Source organism: Anarhichas minor, unplaced genomic scaffold, assembly GCF_050575085.1.
Source record: "Anarhichas minor isolate MPS153535 unplaced genomic scaffold, ASM5057508v1 ptg000011l, whole genome shotgun sequence".
NCBI lineage: Eukaryota > Metazoa > Chordata > Actinopteri > Perciformes > Anarhichadidae > Anarhichas > Anarhichas minor.
In genome coordinates, this window is record NW_027466457.1 from 15,696,125 (window position 1) to 15,717,611 (window position 21,487).

General features: G+C 42.4%; 1 protein-coding gene across 1 annotated transcript; it reads left to right on the forward strand.

The window, feature by feature from the left end:
• Positions 1-3,598: 3,598 nt before the first annotated feature.
• LOC142947800 (F-actin-capping protein subunit alpha-2) lies at positions 3,599-20,541 on the forward strand. Its single transcript, XM_076089639.1, has 10 exons — positions 3,599-3,705; positions 12,627-12,690; positions 13,147-13,198; positions 13,909-13,972; positions 14,965-15,171; positions 16,012-16,091; positions 16,824-16,902; positions 17,244-17,315; positions 17,916-17,978; positions 19,304-20,541. Exons 1-10 carry the CDS (start codon positions 3,667-3,669, stop codon positions 19,442-19,444), a joined length of 861 nt encoding a protein of 286 aa, XP_075945754.1. The 5' UTR covers positions 3,599-3,666; the 3' UTR covers positions 19,445-20,541.
• The last annotated feature ends 946 nt before the right edge of the window (positions 20,542-21,487 follow it).

Here is a 21,487-nt window from a genome sequence, read left to right on the forward strand (position 1 = left end):
CATTCATGGCTGCATGCACAGCATCACTGTGCAAGAGGAAAGGTCAGGTGACCACCAAAGTCAGTAGGATTCCTTGTCTGGGAACCACGAATACCTGTGCAAATCTTCGTGCCAATCCACCGAGTAGATGTTTCTCAGGATGAGTGCAAAATTTGACCTGCTGGTGGTCGTACAGGAAAAGTCAGGGGATCACATCCTGTTGGGATCATGAATGTCTGCACAAAACTCAATGAGAATTCATCCAATAGTTGTTGAGATATTTTAGTCTGGACCAAAATGGTGGACTGACGGACCGACATTGCTGTATGCCTACAGAGCAACACCTCCAGAGCTGCTAAATGAAAAAAGCTTTCTCACATCACCTCACCAAAAACCACACCCTGACTTCCTCCAAAGGTTCGTACGTGCAGGTTTAAACCTCCGCTGTAGCTCTTCTGTGCAGGCACCTCATCCATCTGCGTTGCTGCTGCTGCTGCCCCGCATTTCAACAAGGCATACTATTGAACTGGCACAAAGCAGACTCCACCAGATACTGTCAGGAGGTGTGGAAATACAGTCTCACTCACCCCCATGGTGCTGCCTCCTTCGACTTTCATGCGCTGCCAGGAAGACATTTCTCACACTGATACTCACAGAGAGGGACACCATCACTCAGCGTGGTGTAACCAAAATGATACTCGCACACAAAAGTTCTGCAACAAATAAATATCAGCGCTTTGTCATTCTGCATCTTTAACACCTCAAAGTTTTTCAGTCCGCCGGGTTGATTATTGTCCAAGTGGGAACGGTGTAATGAGTATCCGAGGTGACTCACCCAGTGGCTGGGGGGTGAGTCACCGAGCGGCGCCCCTTTCAGGCGCAGAGAAACTTGGGAGCTCTCAATGCCCCCTTTTGGTCCCCGGAGGTGATGAGTGGCTCCAGTGTCGACACAATGGCCGTTCAAATTCCAGGCAGAGTACAGGGATTTTTTTTTTAATCCCTTCGGTTTGATCCTCCAGCGTGCCTCATCATCCCAAATCTGAAGAAGCACAATTATGATAATTATGAGCTTCTATATGAAAAGTATAAGATATGTTAAGCATACCTAGTTTAAAGTCCAGGTCCAGAAGGTGTTTGTATGGATTGTCTGTGAATTCATAACATTCATAATGAAAGTTGCAACAAATAAAGAAGAAAACAATACTGACTACATTTGAAATGTGTCACATCTGTAATGATAGATGCGGTGATGGCACGTGGATGAAAGGGAAGGTGATGGACGGACAGATCGGGCTTGTTGTAAGAGATAAATTATCATTTCACAGCTCTCACCTGTGAGAGTGGTGTAACACGGTGGCAACACCAGTGATGAGGTGACCCCCACCTAAACAAACACAGAGTGTTGGCATCGCTTGAAGACTTGAGTCTTTTCAGAAGGAAGCGATAGATTACAGTCTTGGAGGGAGAGGGACATGGGCACGTCATCGGGGAGGAACGTAGCCGTCAGGCAGCAGTTTAGTTTGAAGGGTTATTTTTACATCTCAATGGTGGCTTAACCTGACATTACCTCAAGAATCTACCTGTGGGGGAAAAGAGAAAGTTGTTGTGATGTTCTTGGTTACAGCTCATAAAGTGGTCCCGATCAACAGCGTGGTCACGGAAAGCGTAGCTCAGGTAAACACTGTTTTAGCTCTGTCAGCATTGTTGCTGTTATTTGCACTGTTAGCACTGTTGGCACCGTTAGCTCCTAGCCGCCGGCTCAACCGCCGCCATGTTGAGAGCCGTGTGGAACCAATAGATATGCTCTGAATTTTGTATTGAGCACAAAAGTTACTAGCTTGTTTTTAGCTGTATAGTCTCTACTTAAGGTAACTAAGTCGGCTATAATATTTCCATTTTATGCAACTTCATAATTCTATTTTACTACAACAAACTTCAAAACTTTTACTTGTAATGGAGTATTTTATTCATGGTGGTACCACTACTTTGACCCGCAAAGGATCTAAAAAGTTCCTTCGTGACTGAAGGCAACACATACCGATGTAAGCGTTTGGAACTGGGTTGTGTGTTTCTGCACATGTAGAGGTTCGCACTGCTTGGATCGGGAAGATGCAGCGAACAAGACTTCAGTGACTAAAAAGAATCCTTTCAACTGGACTCCTCACCGCTTGAACTGAATTCTTTGAACCTCCTAAAAGCTCACAATCATCTCGCCATCTGTGATAATATTTAACAAACCTCTCTTTCTCTCTGTCTCACCCTCCCTCTGTCTCAGCGTGGCTACGGTCTTTTTGTATTGAGTATTAAGTTACATGCTGTCTTTTTTAGTGTGAAAGGGAATGAGTCAGACAGTGAAACTGACCTCATTCCTCTGACAAACAGAAAAGTATTTTTTTTTTAAACAAGTAGTCTTAGCTCGCCATCTGGTGGTGAAAAACACGACATACACAACGTGGCAGCATCTCTGGGTAATCTCATGTCTCCTCCAGATTGATGTAGAAGACATATTTATACCTTAAAACATGACATTTTCTTAATGTATGGAAGAGGAAGGATTTCTTTAAAATGACTGTTGTGTGTTGCATCTAATACAAGGTTCCCTTGGGTGTAAATGTGAGGGTCTACATGAACATAAAAAATTATATATTTCTGTGAAAGAGCATGCATGTTAAGTCAGTGTTGCATTTGACAAAACAAACTTAATACCGATATATTTTAACACAGCATTAAAGGCACTTCAATATGCTTATTTGTGCTTAAAGTTAAAAACAAGTGTGAGACGTTTAGAGACTTTTCTGACTTGACATTAGAGACTGCACAATTTACACTGCTAGAGGAAACCAATGATGAAATCATGAAAGAAAGGGACATGCAGGACTGGAACCCTACACCATCTGTAAATGCTACAATTGAGAAGCAAAAAGAAGAGAATGTTCCTTGTTCTATATCCAAAAGCTGTAAAAAAAAAAAAAAAAAGAGGAAATATAAAACAATTCTTAATATGAACCTCAGATGTGCTCACTGTACAATATTAAAATAAAATACAATTTGATTATCTGGAATCATGTTTTTTTGGTGCCAAATATGGTTTCACATACATGGAATTTGCCTTAGTTCTTTGGTTCATGACAATAAACATATTAAGATCATAAAAAGGATAGAAGGAAGTACTGCAACAGTCATGAAACACAAATAAAAAAGAAAACATGACAACAAAAATATGTAAAACAAATATTAAAAATATGTATATCTGTTTTTGTGCAGGAATGTTGCACAATGCAGAGAAAAAATTGTCCAAGAAATGTGCAAAAGTTCACAGTGCAAAGTTTGTAGGACATGTGCAATGTACTGAGATGATAATCCAAAAGATGTGGCACATGTGGAGACTTTATTTATTTATTGACACCCAGGAGGAAAAATATTTTGCATATAAATAAATAAAGTCAGAGAGCTGTACAGAACACCTTAGACAAGTCTGCATAAATCAAGTACATTTAATAATAAAAATTTAAAAAACAGCACAGTGATTAGTTTTGCAAGCATACACACATTATTGAATTATGCGAAACGCGCAAGCTTCGCGTGAACTGTAGCGTCAATCACGCGCCGAAGCCAAGCTGTGGGAATCCACCCCGCGAGCGGTGACGTCACGGGGCTCTGACAAGCTTGGTGGTGCCGGAAGAAAAGATGGCGGATCATGAGGAGCAGCTATCCGACGAGGAGAAGGTAAGACGCCGATTTAATCGCTGGACAAACTCAAGCTTAAGGGAGCACCGTGTGCGGCGGCTGGAGTCCGTCTTCCTCCGGTTGTTTTCTCGGTCGTCGACCGGGATTAAGTTGAATTTTGGAGGAAACTAAAACCTCCTCCAGGCCTCAGCAGAGATCCCGCTGCTGCTGCTTTATTATTTTTAGCTCCAACTTCCGCTCGTTTTAACGGAGGCTCCTTGTACGGTCCTGGCTCAAAAATAGGAACCGTGTACATATTGTAATAAACTCACATTAACATTGACTCCCACGCCATATGCTCGTGTCTGTGCACATGCTGTTATCCGCCCCCCGTTCTGTGTTTCTTATTGTTTTTGTGTGAGGGAAGTTTCCACATCGCTAGCTTGTTACGTTAGCATAGCTAGCACTGCTAACAGACAGCTCCAGACTTACTAACACGCCCTTTTCACTGTGTTGACACCGCTTTTCTGTCGACACAATACAGCAAAGTGGTGAATTGTCAAGAGTGTTTTAATTAATAACATTTCCGGATTTCATTTGCTATGTGACAGCAAACCGTGGGTGTTCTACAAGCTAGCATGCTAACAGCTGTACCTTTTAATAAGTAACGTTTCACAGACAGTACAAAAAAATATGGAGGAACTATAGATATTTATATATTTAATATATATTAATAAATATATTATTATTAAATATATACATATATATTATTTAATATTATATTAAATATATTATAAATAAGTAATAAAACAGTAAAGAATATTAAATAAATAAAAAGTCAAAAATCCACAATAACTAAAATATTATGTATACAGACAGAATAATTGTAGTATTGCACAGTGTATTTATACTGCACATATTTTTAGTGTCTACAGCCATAAAGAGGTTACACCCTTTAAAGCTGCGTAACGTTAACAGTGTTAACTGTTAGCACTGTTTGTACCCCTATTACCCCCCCCCCCCCACCCCCCCACTGCTGCTGTCTGGCTGTTTCATTTTCTCATTTCCTTAAAACAGCTCACACACAAACAGACAAAACCCTGAGACAGCATGAGCTGCTTACACAAATCCTACTTGTATTTTATTGTAATATCCTAATAAATGGGTTGATTTAGTTATTTTTTTTGGCATATTGACAGCAGCTTTGAGAGATAACTACTGCTTGAAAGCACTACCGCTGAGACTATTTATCAATTTATTGACAATTTGGTAATTGTTTTTATCAGTTTGTAAGTTGGGGGGGGGGGGGGGGAAATGTACTGCTTTAATCGTTACAGATGTGAAGATTCACTTCATGTTCTTTTTTTTAAGGCTTTGTAAATTGAATAGCACGTTTTAGAAATCTCCATGAGCTCTGGTTACTTGCTTAACATGTTTTGTAAATTCCCAAAAGATTAAATATGAAAACAGACGGCAAATAAATACATAAATAAATAGGTTGTAAAAAGAAGTCTGATTGTATAGAAGTCTATGAGAAAATGACTCTACTTCTCTCTTGATTTATTACCTCAGTAAACATTGTAAACATGAGTTTATGGTCTCAATCTCTAGTTTCAAGTCTTCTTCAATACAGCATGATGTTCATTTAGTACATGATGGTCCATTTAGAGTCAAACAGACCATAAAGCAGGGGATGCTTTAGGGCGGGGCTACACGGTGATTGACAGGTCTCTACTAGGCGTCTCTACGTCACTCCTCAGTCCAAATATGGTCACTTCCTGTTCATTGGTTGCTAAAAACAACATGGCGAAAATGTTTTCAGGTGTGTGTTCATGGTGTTGGGCTTGTGGTTTAAGCTAGTAACAACTTTAAGTGTTGGTGCTGTGAGAAGGATGGGATCTGCTTTTCATCTCTTAACCACATTGGTTTCCACATTTGTCACTTTTCGACCAGACAATTCTGATTTTGTAGATCTGAAACTGAGAATGATGGTTTAGCGACCTGCCAGGCTGTCTTGTAGAGAAAGGGGGCTCGGCCAATACGCAGTGTTTAGCTGGGGGAAGCTGTTTATTTCTCTCTGGATACGATTGGTGCAGTACCAAGTGGGTTACCTCCATCCCAACTGTATGTTGTGCTGTTCAATGCAAACACCACAGTTGTGTTTTTGTACTTTGAAGGCTGTCTCTCCAGCGCACTAGCTCACAGCAATCGGCCATCTGTTCCAGGCCCTCGGCCCTTTTCTTTTCTTTTTTTAAGCAGTGCTGAGGAAAACTGCAAAAGGAGGAGGAAATGAGCCTTTTGCTTTTCAACTGCATAACACTGACAGTGGGTAATAGTTTCCGAAAGTCGCTAGTCAATTTGAACAACTCTTCCACTGGCTAGTCATGATTTGTAGAATAAAACTACAAATGTGTGGTGGCCTGCCAGGGAGCGGATAAAACGATCAGCCGAAGCCAGGATGTCCTGGCACACGTCTGTTGGTACTTTCCCCACATTTGAACGACAAATCTACAAACTTTCTTATCGTGGGAATCCTCACTAGCTGCAATCTGTCTCATTACTGTGATGGCTGTTCAATCTGCTTAGGAAGAAGACACTGTTTTGATAGGTAGCCTTTAGAAAAGTTGACCCCGGACATTTCTTCCGTGTCGAACACAATAAATAGCTTCGAGGTTTGTCTCTTCCTAAATGTGTCCCATGAGAAATCTCCATGTTGTTGCTGTTGTCAGACCTGAAAGCTCCCTGATGGGGGGATTTCTAACAAGTCTCTTCCATTTGTAAATGATTAAACGGTGAGAAGAGTCTCTGTCACAGAACTTATAACACATTTCCGCTTGTAGTGTTTTTGAGTGATTTGGGCACCGGCCTGCCAGCTTCCTGATCACACCAAAGAAACCACACATGGGTATAACAGGAAGCTGCTCTTACTCAACGTGTTTCCTTTGTCTGTACTTAAGTGACAGGTACCAGAAGCACTTTTTAACAAACTACATTACCTGTCAACTTGATTGTTTCACTCTGCAAGTAAATACCTGAAACAATAATCCGGCACATGACAAAATGATTGACAGATGAGACAAACTCACTACCCACAAGCAAGATTTATATGCAAATGGAAGCTGCCCACCTTGTTTTGCTGTAGCTTACACTTCCATTGAGTAGTGTACATTGTATTTTACACAAGAGGTAATTTTTGCCAGCTTTTCCTGGAGTCGTTATAGGTCAAAAGAATCCTCGAGGTTTCTGTGCTTTGGTTCCTGTTTCAGAAAGAGCAGACTTTTCTGTCAGCTGGTTTGGTGAGAATCCATAACCTCGTGAAAAGGAGTTTTATTCAATCAGGGATGTAAGAATCACAAAGGCAAAACTCAAACTGGTCCTACAGTCGGCTCCTCGTGCGACTCAACGACATGTGAGATGTGCTTTCCTACGCTGTGACAAGAGAGCGTGAAAGAGGCATTAACTTGTTAAATTTGGCTCAATAAGCAGCTGACTCGTTAGCTAGCTAGCCTGCTAATTCCACCATGCTTTCATGCTACACTGGTTACACAAATAATAGAGTAAAGAGACTGATGGCCAACACTGGACAGCAGCCAAATGTCACTTCTGCAGTTAAGTTAGCATTACAGTTAATTTATTATACTGCCAGAGAAGAAGGTAAATTGTCAGAGTGCTGACAATACCAGGGATGGTGGCGTGATTCCTACCAGGGACTCCAGTGTAAATAATGCATGTAGTCCTGGTACAGTAAGGCTTTATGAATGAAAGCATCTCCGACATCCCATGTTTAGAATAACGCCTGTCTGGATATTTAGTCTACGCATCCTACAGGATCCGTACAAAGATTTGGACGTCTGTATGTCAAATATATAAACCTTTACGTAGTTACCTTTCACAAAGTACAATAAATTACAGAAATACATTCTTCTTATGATGGAGATAGACTAAAACTACAAGGTTTATTCTCAAATGATCCAGTTTGAAGGTTTTATTGCTGTCTGGGAAGTATTAAAGAAACCTCAGACAAAGTATACTCCTTTTTAGATAATGCTGAAGTTAAAGGGCCAACAACCCCGGATGTGTCTCTGAGCTCGGCTTGTAAACAGCTGTCTTAGACCGTAGGGAGATATAGCAAAGATGAACGCTGGAAACTCAGTGGGCATCTCCCTTAAACTGAAGAATGCATAGACAGAGGAGCTGTCTGTACTGCAGCAGTGAGAGAGATGTTATCTGTCTGTGCTGAGGCTTCACACTGATGCCCTGTTTAAGGGTTAAACGGATTACTGCCTGGTTTCCTATAAACTGATAAACGTTGATGCGCTAAGACCGGCGGCTTTGCCCTGGAGTGTTCGCATACTGGAGGTGGTAATGCAAGCCAGCGATAGTCCGTACATTGCATAGCTGGCTGCTGGGGGGTAAAATGACACTACTTTTACCAGTAAGGAGAAGTCATCGGGGGTGTTGGCTGAAGGTGACAAATGTGCACATCTGAAGTAGACGACGCAGCAGTATTTATGAAGTCAGAGTCCGTCCAGGAAGGACGCACGTTTGATCCTCGCCAAAGTGTCCAGCATGTGTGTGTCATTATAAACAGTTGGATTAATCATTGACTTTAGTCTCTTTTTACAGCTAAAATCGTCACAAATATAAGTGCGCATGTTGGCAAACGGAAGTCTAGTTAGCTGTAAACATGGAATTAAAAAGGTCATCGCTACTAGAGAGACAGAAGACAAATGAAGGTCAATAAAATTCAATAAATAGTGAAGCTGTTCGGTTTAATTTCTTTATGTTCCTGTAATAAATATTTAAATATGAATTGGATGGTAAATCTGCACCAGAAATAAAGAAAAATAAATCAAATTTAATCATAATATAGTGAAGGTGTTTTTACGCAGACAGACGGGATCACTATAAGAGTTTCCCACTAAATCCTGTGATGGGCTTCTGCAAGGTTTTTGACATTTTTATTGACTATCGAAAGGTTTTTAAAATGTCTGACTCTTTCAATTAATATCAGAAAAGACAAAGTAGCAGACAGCAACACAATATACAGAGACAGACAGAGAGAGAGAGTTTTGTTTGCTTTCCTCAAAACCGTCGCATACGTTTGACAGCAAAAAAATAAACATTCATTACCCAGCAAAGTTGACGTTAATGCTCAGCTGAGACGAACTGAAACTGGTGGCTGCCTGGAAGGAAGGAAGGAAGGAAGGAAGTCAATCTGAAAAATGGCATTTATGATTCACAGTCTATGTGATTTGTAGTTAAGGGGCTGAAACCTGGAAAACAATCGCTGGTACGCTATGTGAACCTGCAGCTAAGACAGTAGAGCAGGCGGCATTGTGTCAACCTGAATATGAAGCAAGTGCCCCAGACAGTCATTACTCTGTTCAACACAATTATTGAAAAAGTCATGATCTTTACTATCATTAAACCGTCTGCCTCCGACTGTATTTATGCCCTCATTTCTTCAATTTCATCCTGAGCCGACCAGCCGCCACCTCCTGGTTTCGATTAGCAGAGGAACATTTCTAGTCGCCCTCCGGCTGACGGTCGTCCTCCTCCTCTCTGCCATCGCTTCTCTGGACTTATTATTCATGAGTTATAGCACCCGTCACCCACCCTCATCAATATTCACCCTAATCAGACAGGTTTTCCCTCTAAACTCGGCTGTTTCAAGCATTTCACGGTCTTTTATTTTTTAGGATATTGAAATGGATGACTACAGTCAGCTCTTCTGCTTTTGTAGTGCAACTGTAGTGCGATTTTACCAAAGCTTTTTCATTTAATTTTCTCATAGACTGCTATACAACCAGAGGAGTCGCCCCCTGATGGACAGTAGAGAGAATGCAGGTTTAAGTCACTTCAGCGTTGGCTTCACTCTTCATACCCGGAGTTTGCCGAATGGTAAAGTCCTGTATCGTCCCATCACTATTTGGGGCTCAAAGCGGATAATTAACTAAATTTCCCCGCAGAGACTCTTTGCCTCAGACTCGTGTCTTCATGTAGCACGTTCGCTGTTAGAGCTCGAGGCTAAAACGAGGTCTCAGAGCTCCGAAGTGTCCCAGTGGCTCGTGTGCCGGCGTTAATACTTAACCTTGCAGCTCAACATTTAAATTGCTCAACAGTAATTACTTCTGCAAAGGAGGCCATGCTTTTGCTTCCATTTGTCTGCTAGCTAACAAGATAACTTGATTGGTTTATTTTGCTGGGGAATAGTGCACATAAAATAAGAAACATCTCTGTAAATGCGCCAATATGCTATTTTTCATCTATAGTCCCTCGACAGATGTTACAAAGTCACCCTAAAAAAACAGAATATAAGATTAAAATGACAAATTTATTCATCATTAATCATTTATAAGCATGCAGAAACAATAATAAAAGAAGAGAGAATATTAATATAAGAAGAAACATCATTCAGGACAGCCTTACACTACATTGTCGAGCAACACAGAGGCTCATAAAACAACACGTGCAAAGCAATCAAATGAGGGAGAATTATGTGAATAGAAACGTGGACTAAAGACATAATTCTGCTGCATCTTTAGACAATAAAACAAAGAATCAGTCACAGCAGAACAACGATGAACGACATGCATGCAGGTCTGTGAGGGATGACGAAGGATCTTGCTTTTGGAGCCAAAATTCTCAAACAGTATCGGTGTCCAGCCTGTTTAACATGTAAATAACCTGCAAGAAACAGGTGGAAACGTGAGTGTATTGTTTAATTTAATGCGTGTTTCCTCTCTTGCTGTTACCTCAGTGCATCAGCAGAACTGGTTTGAGGTACTTAGAGGAAAGAGGAAGTATTACTCTCGTTCTTAACTAGCTTTTAACAGTCAATGGCGTACTCATAATCCACTAATGGAGTATCCTCTTCCTCCTCCTGTCAGTGATTCATCTCCTCGCCTCTCTCCATGCGCCCTGAAAACAGTTATCTGTCAGAAGTGATTGTAAAACCGTCTCCGTCTGTTTCCTGTGCAGTCCTTCACCGGTCTCTCCCGGGCTGTTGGCGCTACGCAATTAAGTCTACGAGCTCACACAGACGTTCACACCGGAGAGTAAAAGATCTGCGCTCTGCACCATTTAAGCCAATAATAATAATTAAAGTGTTGAATGTCTTGAAACGGTTTAAAAGGCATTCATTCAGTGTTTCATCCACACTTTTTGTGTCTTTATCTGAAATGTAATGACAGTGGCCTGCTCAGATTTAAACAATAATTAATAATAACTAATTGACTGGCTACCTGTAAAACATGCTACCTGCCTTTTCGCCAAAGGCATGCTGGGTAAAAGGCTTCAGTGTGTTCAGCGTCTAGCAGCAGTTAGAGTGGACTTTAAATACTATTAATAGACTTTATTGAAACCAGATCTGGGTGTGACGGGTGAGAGAGTTAAATTTTATGATATTTGAACCAGTTGAGGGTCTTAGTTTGTCTTATTTACAGACTATTATAAATGGCAATTCTCATAGTTAGTAACTGTCCCATATGTCTATAACTGTCATACTATACTTTAATTACCAGATGAAGTGCAGATAAATCTGATAAAGGAGACATTTTTATGTCCATATTTTGTTTTAAACAACATGAGGTACCGATAGAAGGAGGTGCTCTGGTAGCGACCTGTCAATCACAGTAAGCCCCGCCCTAAAGCATACCCTACTTTATGGTCTGTTTGACTCTAAATGGACCATAATTTACTAGATGAACATCATGCTGTATTGAAGAAGACTTGAAACTAGAGATTGAGACCATTCCTGGAAACGGCCAGTCGTGTCTGGGGAAACCCTGTTTAAACACTTCCGTCCAGTGTAACGAGGGAGAACCCCCCCGACGCAAATTAGTCTTTCCCACGGGGACGTCGAGACGCAAACAAACAACTTCTTTTTCCCACCGGTTGTTTTCATAAAACGAGACGCACACGCCGCCATTGTGTTTTTACACATTTTTAGTGTGTCATGATGATCTCATGACAGAGGATGCAAATGCAGATACACTTTGATCTCAACATTACACACACACACACACACACACACACTCCTCCCCGAGTGCCTTCCTTTCTCTCAGCATCGCTCATTAGCGATCAATCTGCAGCTCTGCGCGAGTGCCAGAGCACTTGTATACACACACTGCTAATAAGGGCCCAGGGGACAAACACACACACACACACACACACACACACACACACACACACACACACACACACACCTTGTCTCTCACACACACACACACACACACACACCTTGTCTCTCACACGCACACACACACACACACACCTTGTCTCTCTCACACACACACACACACACACCTTGTCTCTCTCACACACACACACACACACACCTTGTCTCTCACACACACACACACACACACACACCTTGTCTCTCACACACACACACACACACACACACACACCTTGTCTCACACACACACACGAACACCTTCCCTGATACACCAGCTTGTGATAGAGAGGAGTTGAGGCATATAGAGGTCGGGCGAGAGAGAGAGAATTTGTGCACTGGAGGCCTCAGCACATTTTCATGTCCTTATATGGTTGTAAACCACACGGGGTGAGGGAGGGAGGGGGGGGGGGGGAGGACCTGGAAACATGTGACCTGGAAACAGGAAGTGTTGCGGTGCAGCAGCAGCAGAGTGAAGAAGTAAAGAAAAAAAAATAAGAATATAGACTGCTCATACGCGGTGAGACATTGAAGCGCCTCACTCCACCATGACACAGTCTCATCACACCCTCTGTTGGCCACCGTGCGTACACACGGTCAGTGGCTTTATTGTGAATGATTAAAAACTAAAAACAATAAGTGGTGGCAAATTGTCCAAAAAAAGAGGAGTAAAACGGTCTATAATAAAGAGATTTAAATGTCATATGGTGTGTAATAAAGACTGATTCATCGTGTTAATGTTCTGTGTCAGATCAGTGACTTCCAGCCTTAACTTGTACCTTTTTGTTTTTCTTGCCTGCAGGTACGCATAGCAGCTAACTTTGTCATCCACGCCCCGCCAGGAGAGTTCAACGAAGTGTTCAACGGTAACTACTCTGGTTTCTCTTCATGTAACATGTGATGTGTTTGCTCAGAACTGGACCTTCATCCCTCCTCCTCCTCCTCTTCCCCTCATTACCTGTAAAACTGGGCGTCTGTCTGTCTGCCCGCCCGTCTGTCTGCCCGTCTATCTGCCTGTCTGTCTGTCTGTCTGTCTGTCTGCCTGTCTGTCTGTCTGCCCGTCTGCCCGTCTGTCTGTCTGTCTGTCTCTCTGCCTGTCTGCCTGTCTGCCTGTCTGTCTGTCTCTTATCGCAGCCCGACAGCCACTTTGTCTCCTTTCATCTGTGTGCGATTCTACAGCCTCTTCCCACTGAGCTGATTAACCATGTCCGCCTCACTCTCCCCCCCCCCCCCCCCCCCTTAAGTGTGTTGAGGCTTTGTCTTGTGTGTCTTGTGTGTCGGTGTGTTCGTGGTGCTGATCTGCTGTTCTCGTTTCTCCTCAGATGTGCGATTGCTGCTCAACAATGACAACCTCCTCAGGGAAGGTGCAGCGCAGTAAGTCTCTCCTCTTGTAGTGCTTCATGTTTTGGTTTTTGCAAAAAGACTTAAAAGTCTGAAGCGAAACATGCATCATATGAAATGACGATATTAAATTTCCTGTCCCGATTATCCTGGCTAACAGAGTTACGATTTATGATTTTATCCTGATAATCGTCATGAACTTAAAACTCTTAAAATGGCAATAAAACATGCTGGAATCACTTTACCAGAAATAAATATTTGTATTGCATCACAGATAGGATATGCACCAAACCATCTTAAATATGTCAAACCATACGGTCCCCCTGCATAAATACAGGATAAATAACAACAATAATCAACATTGTATGAGTCTCTTTATTAAATGAGGCTCTATTTATCATTTCTGTTATGACAAGCTAGACAGCTTTTCCTAAAATCCTGTATCATCCCTTCCTTAAATCAGACTCCGTGTCGTTCTGCATGTTTGTTATTTCTATTCTTCTATTTTGTTTTGTGTAATATTGCGTCTGGTAATGTTTGTTCCAGCTGAGTTTACTTTTATTTATTTAATCTGGCAGTCAATGAAAACTCCAGCTGTCGACTTGTTAATACTTTAGTCTCCGTCCATATTATCATGAAGTCAAACTTTAAACTTTAAATCCAGCTCAGAGCAGGAAGTGTGTTTGTATGAAGTACAGAGGTTTGAGCGTGTGAACTCATGTTTCGGCTCTTTTTCTCTGCAGTGCCTTTGCGCAGTACAACCTGGACCAGTTTACCCCCGTGAAAGTCGAGGGCTACGAGGAACAGGTGAGTTCACGCGTTTGTCTAAATGCAACGGGGTGACGTTACGAGTCTGAAGCTGTTTAAAGGAAAACTTCACCCACAAAATGACCATTTGATTATCGAATACTCGTCCAGAAATCTTTTGTTTTTCTCGCACTCCTCCATCTTTAAAGAAGTATCAAAAAACCAGAGAGAAGTCTTGATGAATTGAAGTAAATGGAGTTTGATAACAGATACAAATACTCATTTTGTGGTTGAAATAATGAATATTATAAATAATGAATATTATAACTCCAGCCGAGACAATCATGCCTTTCATATGCTGTATCCATGTGTGTTTAAGTCGCATGTTTTACTGCACATGCTAGCGATTAAAACAGCAGTTTTGTATAGTTTCTTTGTTCTCGTTCAGCAAAAATACAGTAAAAATACATGAGAAGTAGCAGTTTATCTGAGCCAATAACAAGAAAAAAACGGGACAAGGAAGCAGAAAAGTTCTTATTATTATTATTGCACTAATGTTATGATGCCATTAAAGCAGAGGGGGGGGGTTGAATTACAGCATCAAACAAGTCCCAGTGTTCTCCTTTGCCTCTACAGAAAACAAGTGTGTGTGTGTGTGTGTGTGTGTGTGTGTGTGTTAGCTTCAGTAACGATTGCAGTGTCTTATGCAAAGATGTCATCATGTCCCTCCGTTGCCACATCACGGCTTTAAATTCCCCCGTCTGAGGTTGTCGAGGTGGAAGACGCTCGTGTTTTTCTGTCTTCCTTTGTCTTCGTCCTTTCCTTTGTCTTCCTCCTTTCCTCATTGCATCCCTTTAATTCATCTCTAGACTTTTCTCTCCCTGCCCACAAAGTCTCCAGCCTTCTGCCATCTGGTCTTGTTCTTCCTGTCTTTTTCCGGTTGTTCTCTTTTCTTTCTGTCCTCTTTCTCCTGATACCTCTTCTCTCGCTCTTTCACTCTGATTTTTCTTTCCTTCTATCTCACTCCTAACTCTTGATTCCCCCCCATCCAGGTCTTAATCACAGAGCACGGCGACCTCGGGAACGGCCGGGTCCTGGACCCGAAGAACAAGATGTCCTTCAAGTTCGACCACCTGAGGAAGGAGGCCAGCGACCCGCGGCCCCACGACGTCGACGGCTCCCTGGAGGGCTGGAGGAGCGCCGTGGACTCGGCCGTCCGGGCCTACGTCAAGGAGCACTATCCCAGTGGAGTCTGCACCGTACGTCAGAGCCTTCCTCATTACCACAACCATGTAGCTAATGTCACTGAGGGGGGGGGGGGGGGGGGGGAATGGGGGGGGGTGAGCTCATGTTGTAGCGTCACAATGCTTTCTTTCCCCCCCAAGACCTTCTAAAACGCTTTCCCATGAGGTCTGATGAAGGTTTCTGCATGATGACATTGCTACACATCTGTGTCTCTGTCTGTCTCTCTCTCGCTGTGTCTCTGTCTGTCTCTCTCTCTCTCTCTCTGTCTCTTTCTCTCTCTCTCTGTGTCTCTCTTTCTCTGTCTCTCTCTGTGTCTCTCCGTCTCTGTCTGTCTGTCTGACAACAGGGTGGTGCACTAAGTAAGATGCCGCTAAACTAACATATTACAAGGAAGTTAAGTTTAAATGTTGGATTTTTATCTGTAAAAAAAAAGTGTGTGTGAGACAACTGCAAGACTTTTAGCTTCTTTCTTTCTTCTTCATTACTTCTATTTATTAACATAAGAACAAGAACACGTACAGCACAGGAAGTACAGGTAGGCCAGTATTTAATAAATGTTTGCAGTCTAAAGCTGTACAAAGCTTCTGTTGTGCTCCTTATATGTTAATGTAAGTGCAGTTGTGCTGCAGACACCAAAGACAGAGCTGTGCTGTGGATTTGTTGTTGCGTGGATAACATTATCTCAGCTGTGCGTCAGCAGGAGCTTAATTATGGAGCCGTTAACCACCAAACACCCTCTCATTCAATCACTTCACATCTACAGCAGTGAAGTGGGACTAAAGAGGTCGTTAGCTGAGAGAACAAAGGCTCATCACATGTTAAAATCAGAGAACATTCTTCTCTTCTTCCTTCAGATTTACGGGAAAACCATCGACGGACATCAAACCATCATCGTGTGCATCGAGTGCCATCAGTTTCAACCCAAAAACTTCTGGTATGTTTTAGACTGCTTCTTCATATTCAACCTGTTTTTTGACTACTTTCTTGTTTTGTACGTTTCGCACCACTGGGCTTTGACTCTGGGATTCTCTTCTCTTGCAGTTTTAGGATGACAGGCAAAGATTTTTCTTCTTATTCAGAAAGACCAACAGGGCTTTGTAGAATTCCCAGCGATGGTTCCCTAAACAAACTTCATTTTGATATGTACAAGATGCTTCAAAGGCTTTACTTTGTTTGCCACTGGAGCGGTAGAGTGTTGGCTGAGCTGCTTCTGATCGGGCTAATCTAATTGGATAAGAGCTGCACCAATCCTCTTTGCTGCTGGCTTACTGGTTGTTTGGTGTGATGATCTCACAGCTCCTGGATGTCACCGCCATGTTTGTGTAAAGAGGAACCAATGGGCCAGATGTGTGACAAGATGAGGATATGAAAGGGAAATAAAAGTCTGTTAATGGTATCAGGGATTGTTGATGTTGAGCTCTATAGTGGGGATTTAGTATTGGTCTTCTGCGGTTTGTTTCACGGTGGCGGTTCATTTTTGTTTCTTAGTTTTTTCTGAGTGATGTTTTATTGTGTCTGCTTTTTATAAAGTTTAAGGTTTTGATACTTGTATCATATTGACAAAATTGACACCATATACTTGTTAAATATTTGATTCAATGAGGTCATAAACAGCTGGAATTGTCTTTGTGGTGATAAAAGTCTCTTTGTCTTCGTCTCTGCTCAGGAATGGACGCTGGAGGTCAGAATGGAAGTTCACCGTCTCCCCCTCCACCACTCAGGTGGCAGGAATCATGAAAATCCAGGTACTTAGTTTACATCTTCCACCGTGTGGACAAGCAAACGGGTTTGTTGTGCTGTTGAAATTGAATACGTGCTTCAGTATCAGGTGCTTTTTAACATCTAGTCACTACACAGCTAGATAAAGAAATGCTTGTTCATTTTGGTCAAATTTAGGATAATCTCTAATGATATTATTCACACATTTTTGGGTGTTCCTGGTGCTTCATTCACCGGAGACGGTTAGTCGTCTTCATCATGTCGAGTGTCTCATAGACCTCATGGGATGCTGTTGATTCGTTTTTCTACACGTGTTATTGTTTTGAGTTGCACAGTGAAGATAAACTTAACCTTTTAACTGCTCCAGGTTCATTACTATGAAGACGGCAACGTTCAGCTGGTGAGCCACAAAGAGGTCCAGGAGTCCATGTCCATTTCTGTGAGTGTAACTGAACACATTCAGATGTTTTTCTGGTTGTCTGTCCGTCCCGATCTCACGAACCCCGATACCTCGGGAGATCCTGGGAGGAGTTTTCTTTGAATTTGGCTCAAACGTCCACTCGGACTCGAGGGTGAACGGGTGGTAAAAACACGCTTTAGTCCGTAACTCAAGACTTGATATGCTTATTCATACAATTTAAATTGCTGACATGTCGGACAGACATGGATGAGACAACCGTGAGGCAGTAGTTCTAGTTTCATGTGCACACAGACGGATGAGGAAGTCTGATGTGCTGCGACCAGAGAAATCATCTCTGATGTTTCGTACATCTCGAGGACATTAGTCCGTAAAATATATGACTGATGAAATCTCAGATATTGAACACATGATTCCTCCGTTCCATCCCTTTTCTGGTTTTACCTCTAAATGCTGTATTAATTTTAAACAACTCCCTGGGGATGTTTGTTTCCCTAATTCTTTGCAGTGTGGAGGTGTTATTAGCTTGTGTATTCTCTGAAGGCTTTTGTTTATGACACCCCCCCCCCCCCCCCTCCTCCTCTACTCTTGAAATTGATTATGCGTCTTGTCATCTTCCAGAATGAGGCTTCAACCGCAAAGGAGTTTGTTAAGATCATGGAGGCTGCAGAGAACGACTATCAGGTATGTGAAGATGGGAAGCAGATATCCTGTGTGAAACAAACCGATTACAAGCTGGATGTTGCAGGAAAACACAACGTTTTACTGATTTATTGATTGAAAGTTTTGGTGTGGAGCAACATTTTCCAGCTCTTTTCGTTCCAAGGCCAGATGAGATGTATAATCCTTCCAACATATTCTGGTTCTTACCAGTTAGACGTGCCCAGAAAACCTCTAAACGGAGGCGTCCTGATCGGATGTTGAACCTCCTCAGCTGGCCCCCCTTTAGACACCAAGGAGCAGAAACTCTTCTCCGAACTCCCTCCCAATGTCTGAGCTCCTCGTCCTCTGAGGCTGAGCCCAGCCACCATACGAAGGAAGCTAATTTCATTCGCTTGTATCTGCGATCTCATTCTTTTGGTCACTACTAAAAAAAGCTCATGAACAGAGGAGTGTCGGAACTTATATATTGACTTGTAAACCGTGAGATTTGCCTCCTAGCTCAGGTCTCTCTTCACCACAACAGTTCGGTTCAGCAGCTGCCTGACCATCTCACGCACCGTTTTCCTCTCACTCATGACCCAAAGATACTTGGAGCTCCCTCTCCTCGGAGAGTGCATCACTCCCAACCATAAGGGTGCAATCCGCCGTTTTCCGGCAGCAAACCATGGCCTCAGACCTGGAGGTACTGACTTTATCCCGACATCTTCACACTCTGCTGCAAACCACCAACAGTGCGTGCTGAAGGTCCCGGTCTGATGGAGCCAATAGAGCCACATCATCTGCAAAGAGATGCAATTCTGAGGTCCCCAAACCGGAGACTTGAGATCCCGTTCATGAAACGTGTCTTACTTTGGTCCATCCATCCATCCATCATCTTCAACTAATCTGGAGTTTAGCAGGGTATTCCAGACGTCCCCCTCTCCCCAGCAGCTTTTCCCAGGGAACCTTGTAGTGTGAGATATGCAAATAGTTAAAAATGAGACCTCACCAAAAGCTCGTGTTCTACTCTTGTCAGGATTAAATGAGGAAATCCTTCACTTTCACGCTGCAAACCTCCATCACAGCATGTTCCTCATGATGTCAGGTTTTTAGGCTACAGCGGATGGAAAGCTGAGTCGTAGCGAGACATTTGGACGTTGTATTTTACTAAAGGAATGAGCTCTTTCACGGCCGTCCATTCATTTAAAGGAGCTAAAGAATTTAGAATTTTAAACTACATTAAGTACAAATTCTTGATACAAACAAACAGAAAAGTTTAGTTAAACATTGAAGCGGTTTCCATAATGATCTCACAGCTTTTTCACCTGTAAACTAACTTGTTTATGATTCTCTGCTCTTCCCTCCAGACGGCCATCAACGAGAACTACCAGACCATGTCGGACACTACCTTCAAAGCCTTACGCCGCCAGCTCCCCGTGACACGCACCAAGATCGACTGGAACAAGATCCTGAGCTACAAGATTGGCAAGGAGATGCAGAACGCTTAAATACCGACAGAGAGCATAACAGACCCCCATACACCCCCACCCAAACAAACGTTGCATGACTGGATAGTTGTTTCGTCTTTGTACAGAAATTAGAGAAACTGGGACAAAGAGAGGTTTTGGTCTCACAGCCAGATGTCGCGTCACACATTGGATGTCTACTTTTATTGATGTTATTTTGTTTTTATACAGACACCCTTAACTCCTCTGTATATTGAATCTATCATGATGAAGATGAGCGTATTTTGGGGGGAGATAGAACTTGAGGAAATTAGACATAGGAAAGGGGGGGGGGCACTTGTATGCAAAGACATCCCTATGAAATATCACGTGTGCAATATTTATTGTGTCAGTGAGACCACGACTTTTTATTTGACCTGCTGATTAAAAAAAACCGGTTTGAATTTGCGATGACGGTGCATTTAACAGAATGACTCCCTTCACTCCACGGTTAACGTCCCGAACGGTCGACGGAAACGAAGAAAAAAACCTTTTTGTGTTTATTGAATGGTGTGTTTGGCACAAGCAGTCACTCAATGTTCTTCTTCCTCTTTTATTTTGGTACTTCGTTCGCCGCGTGTGTGTGTGTGTGTGTGTGTGTGTGTGTGTGTGTGTGTGTGTGTGTGTGTGTGTGTGTGTGTGTGTGTGTGTGTGTGTGTGTGTGTGTGTGTGTGTGTGTGTGTGTGTGTGTGTGTGTGTGTGTGTGTGTGTGTGTGTGTGTGTGTGTGTGTGTGTGAGAGAGATCTCCCGGCTTTATCGCCTTTTGTTTTTGGACTCGACATCGTCTGGACTCTCACTCAGCGCGGGTTGAGTTTTCTGTGACCACTTAACACGCTTGATTAACAAAAGTCAGTCGCTAAGTAATGTGCATAATGTCCAATTTACAATAAAATACAAAAACGTATCACGTCCTCCTCCAGTGCTTATTTTTATTACAAAAGACGAGACAAAGCAAACAGAACCTGACTGTATTATATAACAAGGCACATTGTAATATATACCTGTATGAAACATCATGTCTGTCAGTTTGGTGATTTATTTCCATGAGATTAATTGTAACTCGAGTCACAATTATGTTGCATTAAATGACAAATTTTCTATTTACTGGCTCACTCGTAATTTCTGATGCGCTTTTACTATGGTCTCTGTCTCTCTCTCCTGCCCTCTCTCTGTCTCTCTCTCCTGCCCTCTCTCTGTCTCTCTCTCTGTCTCTCTCTCCTGCCCTCTCTCTGTCTCTCTCACTCTCTTTGTCTCTCTCTGCTGCCCTCTCTTTGTCTCTCTCTGCTGCCCTCTCTCTGTCTCTCTCTCCTGCCCTCTCTTTGTCTCTCTCACTCTTTGTCTCTCTCTGCTGCCCTCTCTTTGTCTTTCTCTCCTGCCCTCTCTTTGTCTCTCTCACTCTTTGTCTCTCTCTGCTGCCCTCTCTCTGTCTCTCTCACTCTTTGTCTCTCTCTGCTGCCCTCTCTTTGTCTCTCTCTGCTGCCCTCTCTCTGTCTCTCTCTCCTGCCCTCTCTCTGTCTCTCTCACTCTCTTTGTCTCTCTCTGCTGCCCTCTCTTTGTCTCTCTCTCCTGCCCTCTCTTTGTCTCTCTCACTCTTTGTCTCTCTGCTGCCCTCTCTTTGTCTCTCTCACTCTTTGTCTCTCTCTGCTGCCCTCTCTCCCTGTCTCTCTGCTCAGTCACAATTATGTTGCATTAAATGACACATTTTCTGTTATCTGGCTCACTTATAATTTAGATAGAAAGTCATAATTATGATTGAAAGTCAAAATGATGAGATACTTAAACACAGTCATAGAAGCTCTTTGGCTGGTTACTGTATTGAAATGTATTGTGAGTACATTGAAGACTACATTAAACTGGCTTTAAAACACATGAAATACTTCACGTGGGATTGTGCAAACGCACCCTTGAAAGGATTTTAAGCATTGAACAAAGTTATTGTAATAACTTGTTTGATATTTGTCTTTGCTATTTTCTTTAATAGTTTGGTCTTTGATAGAGTAATGTGGGTTTCTTAACCCTAAATTAAAAGGATTTAAGTTATAACAG